At 45.6% G+C, this 10,280-nt stretch overlaps 1 protein-coding gene across 1 annotated transcript in view; it reads right to left on the bottom strand.

Moving 5' to 3' along the window:
- Window positions 1–1,046: 1,046 nt before the first annotated feature.
- The window catches only part of CAPN14 (calpain 14), a 35,190-nt gene continuing 25,956 nt past the window's right edge, over window positions 1,047–10,280 (bottom strand). The window contains exons 16-21 of the mRNA XM_070236566.1: window positions 10,106–10,163; window positions 7,529–7,609; window positions 6,146–6,202; window positions 5,392–5,493; window positions 4,677–4,793; window positions 1,047–2,438 (exon numbers count right to left, since the gene is read on the bottom strand). Of these exons, the coding sequence (XP_070092667.1) occupies window positions 2,065–2,438; window positions 4,677–4,793; window positions 5,392–5,493; window positions 6,146–6,202; window positions 7,529–7,609; window positions 10,106–10,163 (789 nt within the window). The 3' untranslated portion in view covers window positions 1,047–2,064. The remainder of the gene's footprint in view (window positions 2,439–4,676; window positions 4,794–5,391; window positions 5,494–6,145; window positions 6,203–7,528; window positions 7,610–10,105; window positions 10,164–10,280) is intronic.

Below are 10,280 nucleotides of genomic sequence, written 5' to 3'. Positions count from 1 at the left end.
AGAGCTGGACATACAACTTGCTCCTCCACAAAGCCAGCCAGAGCTGGCCCATGTTTACCTACCCACAACCCATGAAACTCATTTCCTCCTTTTTTCCATTATAAATATAAATACATATATTTCATTGGAGAAACATCAGATTGAAAATCCTGGAGGCTAAAATCATTTCTCTAACCCAGTGTGACGATGGCGAGAAAGCTGTGTTATTTACAGACAGCTGCTGACTGACCTGCCCCGGGCCCCAGCTGGAATGTGGAAGGTTCTCTTTGATGACTTAGTTTTTATATACAACATGAAAGAAGAAAAAGAAAAAACAAGGATAAAGAAAAGTATTTTAGTCTCCTCTTACACTGTCAATTTCTTTTACCAGTGAGTCATTCTTTCCTGAGGCTTGGCAGCCTAGGACAGGGCTCACCCCAGCATGCTCCAGCTGCTGCGGCTGGACTGTGGACAATCCAACCTTCCAGATTCCCTGGCCTCGCCTGTTTTGGCACTTGAGGATGGATTCCTTGCTCCTCTTTCACCGGACTTCTGGTATGCACACTTTCCACTTGTCTTGGCCATGATAAGCCTTTGGCTTTCGACTTCTGGGAGTCACTGATGTCCACCTCTCAGACCTTCAACTTGACTTCATTCTGACCCTTGTCCAGTCTATTCCATCCCAGATCTTTATTTGCCCCCCTCATCCCCTGGAGTGACAGAGGATGAGGGGAATATATTTCGATGGGAGATGGCTTTGCCCCTGATCTCTAGTACTCACCTTTAGGGGGCATGGAGGAAATCAGTAGGGGTGGAGGTCAGCAGGGCACAGGGCATATCCGATTTGCCACAGTGCTACATAGACTCAGGGGAGGGAGGGTAACACATAAGTGACATAGGAGGGCAGTTCAGACCACCAGGAAACCAGAAGCGGGGCTCTATCAGACAATTACTTTTGATATAGATCCCATTGCACCACTCAAAACCATCACACTCTAGTCCAAGTGTCATGAACAAGAAAATGGTACCATCTTCTCATTACTCAAAGAAATTCCAAAATTGCCTTCGTGGGTCAAAGCAATAACTATTTAATTAAAACAAATATTTACAATGGCAGAATCTAAAAACAGAGATACTGATAAATAAATGGACATAAAACTTTTGAAACGACTATAAATACATGATTATCATTTATAAAATCAGTAATACCTCACGTATCTGGCACTTTATGGCGTATCATTTTACGTTTTATCATTTGGAATACACAAAGATTTTTCTAAATAAAATACCTTAAGCCATGCTTTGAAAGTGCTCCCTCCTTCTACAGTGTCCATCTATCATCAGGCTTCAAGTTTCCTTTAGTTCTGGCAATGGGCCCACCATTCAGCCTACTCATTTTGTCTGCTATAGACTTGGAAACCAGATATCCATGTTTGTTAGAATAGTTGGTAAATCTAGAAAAATAGAATTTTAATGAATGGCTCTGAGGTGCTAACCTATGAGTAAAATTCATGGGCTTTGGGAAACGGCCTTTGTTCTGGTTTCCCACCTGGGCTCTGGATTGATAGGGATGCCACAAAAGGGAGCCATGACAGTAGTTCAAAAAATCAGATATTCTGACCATCTACTGATTAACTCCACGATATAGCTTGGATTTGTTGTTCTTCTTTGAAGTAGGTACACAGAGGGTTTCTGGACTGATTTGAAATGGATCTGATAGTCTATAGGTCAAGTAAACAGACCGACACCTGTCACATGCAGGAAGTGTTTTGAGAACTCAGGTGTTTTAAATCCACTGGTCCCCTCAGATCCAATCCTTTAGAGATATTGTCAGCTGAGGACCACCCAGCGACCTCAGATGCCAGAGCCAGCCTACCCTGTCTGGGCCCTGAAAATTCTGTTATTTTCTGTGTTCTTGAGCTCAGCATATTCCCACCCCACCCCTAAACAGTTGAAACTTAGCTTATGCCTCTACCAACTTACAGCTGCTGGCACAATTGTCTAAGGACGTATCATTCCCTCTTAAGATCTTGAAACCTGGACTATTACCCCAAATGTGATGACAGTTGGCACATCTAAGGTCATTTAAGTTGGATAGCTGTGGAGGGAGTATTGTATAGAGGTTAAGACACCAACTCTGGAGTCAGATTGCTTAGGCCGTGTCAGGTTACATCTCTGCTGTGACAAGGTTGTGGCCACAAGGAGGAGAGCTAGTCTTAACAAGTCCAAGGCAATCTTTACTTTCCTTTTTGCACACTGGCCATCCAAAGGGGCGATCTGCAGGAGAGAAATCTTCCCAGCTGAGGAGGTGATGGCTGGACACATGGTCCTGAAGAACAACAAGTGGGTTGGGCATGGGTTGGTGTCAGCCAAAGACCACCCTGGGGCCATATGCAGAGTCCTCAGTGAGGGCAGACAAGGCTCCAGCCTTCTCAGGAGTGTAGAGTCATCATCAGCAACTGGACATAATGGAGAAGCAAATTATGGTCAGTTCAGATCCAGCTCTGACATGCAGGTAAGGATGTTTCATTTCTCATTCACCGTATCTTAGAGTCTGACATTGGACTTGGGGTCTCCTCCCCCTCACTCTTGAGAAGCCATGGAGACAGGATGTTAATGGATGGTTTAGCCAGAGGAACCACACCATCTGGTAGTAAGTATAAATCAACCTGAAATATAATCAGCCTCGACTTCTCATGGTGCCTGTGAACGATGACAGCCAAGAGGCAGGCTGATTCTGTGTTCAATTCTCAATGCATTTTTTTCCCCCACGAATTCAATTTCGCATGCTTGTGACAGCATTGTGCAGGTGTGTGGACTGACTGGGTAGCAAAAATCCATTAGAGCATATTTTACATGTTTACAATAATGGGCCCATTTGTCTGACGGCTTTATGTGGGTGTGATGAATGGTCCCTCTAACTCACATGGAGGAGACCTCTGGGGAGACCACTCCCCAGGCCAATTACATCAGAATGATGATGGTGATGCTGGTGACAATGAAGATGATAATGGTGAAGTTACCAATGGTATCAGAGAGAACCCTACAGTGAAATTCCAACAGTTCCAACAATTGGTCCACCATTCCTGTGGACCTCCTTGGATGGCCCAAAGGATCTCCTCCTCATGGAACCAGAGATGGTCAGAGCTAGAGAGAATCTTAGAGACCACCTAGCCCAGCCCACTCATTTCACACATAAGGGAAGGTGAGGCCCAGAGACAATTGATGTCAGACATGGATTTGTCTTCTCCTGGGCATATTATCTTGTTCATTCAACAAACATTTGTCAAGCAACTACTACATGCAAAGCACTATATGAGATTTGGGAAGAGGGCACAAAGACAAGATTAGAACCCCTGCCCATATTGGGAAGGCTAAGCCAGCCTTTGACATGAGGTTTATTTCTGGCCTGTAAGTCCTGTCTGATCTGACCCTACTCTCTTCAGACTCATCTTGAACCAGTTTCATTCTCTGTACTCTAGCCAGGACCACAGACACTGTCCCTTCCAGGCTGGGCCTCTCCTACTCTCCACTCTGCCTGCCTGGCCCCTACTTGTCTTTGAGGTTTCAACTTCAATGTCACATCCTCCAGAAAGGCCTCCAGGAAGGCCCTATCCAGATCAGCTCTCCTATTACTGCCTGTGCTGGAGTTCATTGCTCGCCCAGGTCTTCACCTCTCTCTGTGTCAATGCCCTCTGCAGGTGACTTTGAAGTTATTCTCACAACAGAGGAGGAGGCTAGCTCCCCATCTGTTGGAAGTGGGCTTGGCCATGTGACTTACTTTGGACAACAGAATGAGTTGGAAGGCATGATGCACCAGATGGGAGCCCTGGTCTCAGAGACCTTGAGTATTGAATCCCACTTTCCTGGGCTTCTGCCATTGTCCTGAGAAGAGCAAGCCTGGCCAGGGCTTACTCAGTGAAGGTACCTGGCAAAACCCCAGCTGATCCACAGCAGCCGAGACTGCTGACTCCCAGCCATGTGACTTGGGAGCTATATAAGTGCTGTCATCAGTGCTGAAGTTGTGAGGATTTGTCACGTGGCATTATTGTGGTCATAGTTCTTGCGTACACTGAGTAAGTCTCCTGTTCCCTTCTATGTGCCTGGCCCAGAGTAAGTGCTCAGTAAATATGAATGAATGAATGCATATAATGAATGCAGTGCTACACCCTAAACTCAGTAGAACAGAGGGCCCCCAGAACCCTTCTCCTTCACAAGAGCCTGGACCTGCAGTGGCTGTCTCTACCTAAGATGATGGGAGTCAACCCCATGGAGAAAGTCCTCCCTCTGGCTTCTGGAGGTATATCCCTTTGCCAATCTTGGGTTAAATTTTGAAAGACATCTGTGATGCAGCAGAAAGGAACACAGCTAATGTGTGTTGGGAACATTATGAACTAGTTCCTGCCATATGTCCCCTCACCTGGGAACCCAATTTCAGCCTGTGGGCAACCACATGTGACCACACTTAACATAAGTGAGCTGCATCAAACCTTTGCCTCTGGAACAGGCAGAGGAGAAATTAGTTTGGATCTATGCAGCCAGCTTTCACAGGCACGGAGCCAGCATTCCCCATAGCTTCCTGGCCTGTGGTTTCTTCAATGTCAGCAGTCCTCTCTCCTGCTCGAACTGGGGGCAAGTGGGCAATCCACGAGGAGTGCAGAGGAAGCCCCGGCCCTCCCTCCTTCCTACCAGCTCACCCTCCATGTTCTCGGCACACAGCATCAAGTGGACAAAGCTGACAAAGTCCATTTGGAGGCTGGGGTCGCTGTAGCGGATAAGCATCAGCTGGCAGACATCATCGCTGGGCACGATTCCTGCATTGAACACAGGTTCCCACGTGGGTGCTGGAGATCTCATACCCAGCTCTCCTCCCACTTGAAGTACCTTAAATTGTCCCTCGACTTCTGGGATCTGAATGCTGATGGCATGAGGATCTTCTTCTATGGGATTCATAGTGAATTGTTTAATTCTTTAGTCCATTAATTTTACTTTCTCTTCACTCCCCATTCCCGCCCCTGTAGGCAACCGCCATGAGGATCTTTTCTCGAGCGGGTCCCTGGCCTCCGAGGCAGGAGGCCGTCTGTTAGTGCTCAACAGCATTTGCTCTGGAGCCTGGCAGTCCTGAATTTAAACCCCATGCAAGTTACTTCATTTCTTTGAGCTTCAATTTCTTCCTCTGTGAAGTGGGGACTATAAGAGAGTGTTGCTGAAGATTAAATATCCACCCTCAATAACTGTTAGCTATGATCAGAGTGATCCTAATAATAAATGTTTCTGCTATTGGCAGATCTACGTGTTTAGACCTCTGAACTGGGAGAGTAACCGCCCATTAGAATTACTCCAGAATGTCACGCACCGCCTCCTCTCCATGCCCATTCCTGTCCTGCAGCGCCAACTCCCTCTTGTGCCTACCTGCCTCCCTCATGGCAGCCTGTAGCTGGGCCCACTTCAGGTATCCTGACCGGCTACTGTCTTGCTTGTGGAAAACCTCCTGTAAAGAACCCACACCAAAGGCTGAGAAAACCAGGCATTTCCAGGCCCCACTGCGGAGCCCCTCTGCGCCCCAGTGTTAATGCTGCAGGCGACTGCTGTGAGTGTGAGGCTCCACCAACAGGGCCTGCTGCCAGGACGAGAATACAGCAGAGGGTCCGTGCCAGGATCAGACCCCCTCTTCCATTTCTTCTTAAGGCTTCTGAGAGAGGGAGCAGTCTTTTTGTCACAAGGGATAGACAGTCTGGGCATAGGTAAGTGTGCTTAATCTAAGCACATTATCCAAACTTTGAAGGGCTTCCAAATTTATGACTCAGGAGACAAAGAGGAGAGTTGTGAGTAATGATTGGAGAAGTCAGAAGAAGGCAATTTATGAAGGACTCTAATGTCATGACAAGGAGAGGGGACTTCCTCTGAAGGCCATGAGGAGTCTCAAAAGCCTTTTAGTAAGGAAGCCGCATGGTCAGATGTGTGCTTTAGAAATCCAGGAGACGACTGCAACATGCTCTCTGAGTTTGGGATAAAAAGTAGGAGGTCTCGCTGAAGATAGCTCAGAGAAGACGAGGTGAGTGATTGGGTATAAAGGGCTGAAAGAGAGATGAGTAGCTCACATACTTTGCAGAATGGCCATTTCTACACATCTTGCAAGGAGATGTGATCAAAACTGATTCTTGACAGAGCATCAGCTGCTTCCACAGGTCGCTGAATTCCTGGATACACATGGTACCTGATGCTTTAAGCCGATAGCAAGTTAAGGTCAAAGCCACCAGGGGAGATTCATCCACACCTCTGGAGGCAGTGACTGGTCCTCCACACAGCAGTGTGCAATTTGTGGATGGCCCCATTCACTTCCAGAATCCCTAATCGGCCTCTCCTGACTGGTCAGTCCAGCCAGGGCTCCCTCACCCTTGTTAGGAAAGGACAGAATGAGTCAGAACACAGCCCCACTGGAAGAAGTGCTGATGATGGAGATGCAACAGCTACCATTTAATGAAGCAGGATACTTTGACATGGCCAATTTGATGTGATTTAAATAAAAAACAGTAATTTTTTTTTCATTGTTGTTAAAAACAACTTATGGAAGGGGTCAGGCACAGGGTGGCTAAGGATGCCTCTTATAGTCTTTTTATGAAAAGTTAAAACTTAGTGCTTGGCCTTTAGACAATGTCCAAAACCCCCGCATCAGAGAGACTGGGTCAGAATACCACCACATGCCACCTCTATTTGAGCCCTTACAGTGGGCCCAGGACTGAGCTACACACTTTACTATGTTACTTCATTTTCCCCTAGTAGGTGAGGTAGGTATTAACTTCCCCCTGCTTTGGATGACGAAATGAGGGCTCAGAGAGTACGATCTTGTCCGAGTTCATACAGCTAGCGACAAGGCTGGGACCTGCTCCAATGCCTGTACACCTGGCCACCGTCCTACACTGTCCTACACTGCAAAGTTCCTGCAAACACTGTTTTGTGCATTTGCAACCCTCCTCACATTATCCGTTCTTTATGCCTCTCTTTTGTATGGATAGCCAAATTTTGATTAAATCATCCTTTTAGAAAGGCAGAGGTTTTGCTAGAAAAATAGCAGGGCTGAGAACAGGGAGAGCTGAGTTTGCACCATGTCATTGAACTTCCTGAGCTCTGGTTTCCTGAACTGTAAGTGGGGACAGCACTGCCTGGTCACCAAATGAAAAACCTAGGGGGCTGAATCTCTTGTTAAAGCTTCTTGTATACCTGAAGAATTGTTACTACCCACCACTCTGCGGCTGCCGCATCCAACCATGAGGAAGTAAGGTTATTGCTATTAACAGCTAATAGAGATCACGGATTCTAAGATAGTTCTGCCCTTAGCACTTTACATGGGTTATCCCCTTTGCATTCTCACACCGACCCTCCAGACTAGGATTAATGCCATCTCCATGCTCAGATGAGGACTGGGAGGCACAATAAGCTAAGTGACTTGCCCGAGATCATGCCTCTAGTGAGCGCTGGGGTTGGGATTCAAAGCCAGGCAGCCTGGCTTGAGGGTGAAACTTCCAACCAGCACCATGCATCTTTCCACAGACCTGAAAAGATATGTCCAGTAGGGCCAGGATCCCCTGGCAGGTGTTGAGACTGAAGAGGAGCTGGGTGCTCCCCAGTCCTGTAAAGGAACAGACAGAGTCTGTATGGGGGCTGGCCCCAGGAAGGCACAACATGGCCTTTCCCTGAACAGGACAAGGCAGTGCTGTCTAGACCAGCCATAGGTTCTGATAACCATCACTTATGTGGGGAGGAAGGAGTGAGAGGGCAGTGGAGAGAGAGAAGATTTGGTGGTGATCCCTGCACGCCAGGAGCACAGTGAAACCCTGCAGAGAACATCGATGGTAGCCTGGCTTTGCCTACATATAGGGTCAGGTAGACATAGCCCTATGTATCTGGGAAGGGCCAGGATCGCAGAATTATGAACTCCCAAATCTGAGCGAGATCGAAGAGATCAACTTGTTCAAGCTCCCACTTAAATTAGGGGATTTTTTCCTCGGATGTCTTGATAGATGGTCCATTGATCATGGGTGTTGACTTTTTCCCATGGATGGATAGCTCAAGTCAGGAGAAACTTCTTATTTTAATTCCAAAGGAACCTCCTGTAAAATTCATTCACTAGTCCAGAAAAGCATAAACAGGTATCTGTCCCCTCTAAATGTTTCTCCAACTATTCCCCAGACGACATGGTTTCTACACCCCCATCATCCTCTTCTAGACCCTACACTTTGCCAGTATCTCTCTAAAATGTGGGACCCAGACTGCAACACACTCCTTCAGATGCAATTTGATTAAACAGAGTACAATGGGTCTATCACTTGCAAAATTTTCAGTCTGCGTTTCCCAAATTATGTTCCAAGGGAGATGTTCTGCAAAGAAATGGTTTTGAGTTGAAATAAATTTGAAATGCTTTGTATCTATAGACCATTCTCTCCATTCCCCATGCACCTTAGCATATGATAGGTACTGGGGAGCCAACATTGAAATTTTGTTTAACGTCGGGTTTCCCAAGTGCACTTGACCACAGAACCTAACCCCTTCCATTTCCTTACTAAAACCTATGGGTTTCTATTGTCCCTTGAAACACAATTTCAAAAACACAAATCTAAATGCTTCCATTAAACACAGTCTGAATTTGAATTAGCTTATTTCACATTAACTCAAAACTATTAGCTCATGTTAAGCTCAAGGTCAACTAAATTAAGCAGATATCTTTCACATACACTGCCACAAAAATGAGGTTTCTTCTATTAGGAACTCGTGCAACCAATTTTTGAAAAAATAACAAAACGGCATTTTTAATTACCATCCTGACTCCATTTCGTCTTTTTGGTTTGGGCAGAGCTTGTGAACATTCTGGATTTCAATTCTGCTGTCTATTCTATTAGTGGTTCCTCTCAGTTTTGTGCCGTCTGCACGTCTGATGAGCCTACATTTCATGTCTTCTGAGCCGTTGATAAAAGTTGAGGAAGTGAAGGGGTGACACCAAGGGCAGAAACCACAAAGACTGTCATCTAGGCTCCCATCTACAACATAGAATTCTTTGCCTGTTTTATATTTATATAACTCTTGGGAATGGGGATAAGACATGTAAATATATCTCATATCACTACTTTTCAACCCACATTTCATCGTTTATCATAGAAAACTTTATCAAATATTTCACCAAAATCCACTGATCTACCAATCCCGCAACTGTCTCATGGGACTAAATGAACGTAATTTGTCCCTACATTCTTTGGAAAGCCATTTTGCAAGGCATTTAAAAATTTTTAAATGTGCACAAGCTGTCTCTTCTGGATAATTTTTCTAGAATGATTTTGGGGTGGGGTTGCTAGAGGCCTCTCTTCTGGCTCTTTTACAATATCTGAATTAGGCTTTGAGAAACCATCAGGAAATTATTTCAAGCCCTGAGTTATACAATACTCTGGACTGTAACTTGTGTGGGTTTGAAGTCTTGGTTTCATACAAAGGAGAAGCAATCACACATCTTAGATGGAAATACCCTTTAATTGTTTGGTTTACTTTTTCTTTTTGAAGTTCATTTTCCTCCCTGGAGAAATCGTGTTCTTCTCACTCAAAATACACATATAAAATATTTTTATATGGACTTTAGGCTTTCCTAATAATTTATCCCAGGCTTCACATGAAGGCCTCCGCACTACCCATTTGCAGTTGTCCTGCGTGGTGTGATCCCTCCTCTCAAACGTTTGTAGGTTGATCAATTTAAATGAGTTCAACAGCGAGCTCCCTGGGTGGGCTAGTCAATACTCAATATTTCTTTGCCAGATTGAGGAAATGGGTGCAGTGCTTCCATATGAAGTTTATATGCAAAAAAGAACTCAGCTGTTCTCCTTAAATTATCAAAATAGCAGAAATCTTCATTTTCACTGCCATATATCTCTACACCAAAACTAAGCAAAAAGAGTTAATTTCCAAGCTAAATAAATTCCTTTACTGCTTGTCAGACCACATGACCCACCCTTGTGTAAGACACAGCTGCTCTGGGGACCAGCATGCAGTAATTCACACGCCCCACAGCGGGAAAGAGAAACAGACCCAGATTTCAGAACAGTTGTGTCCCCTGAGTCCTACAGGATGACTCTGAAATACTCACTTGACGAGGTCAAGTGGTTTGGGATCTTCTGCCGTTGAGCTGCATTTGTTTCCGGATGCTGAAGTGGAAGCAGAGCGGCAGGAGAAAACGATCGTTACCGAAGGCTCGTTAGATGCGGAAGGGCCGCAGCTAAAGGGGTTGGGACGTCCGTCCACGCCAGCGTCTGCTGAGCAGG

This window comes from Equus caballus, chromosome 15 (assembly GCF_041296265.1).
Source record: "Equus caballus isolate H_3958 breed thoroughbred chromosome 15, TB-T2T, whole genome shotgun sequence".
Taxonomy (NCBI): Eukaryota; Metazoa; Chordata; class Mammalia; order Perissodactyla; family Equidae; genus Equus; species Equus caballus.
This window is presented reverse-complemented; position numbering and strand designations above follow the sequence as displayed.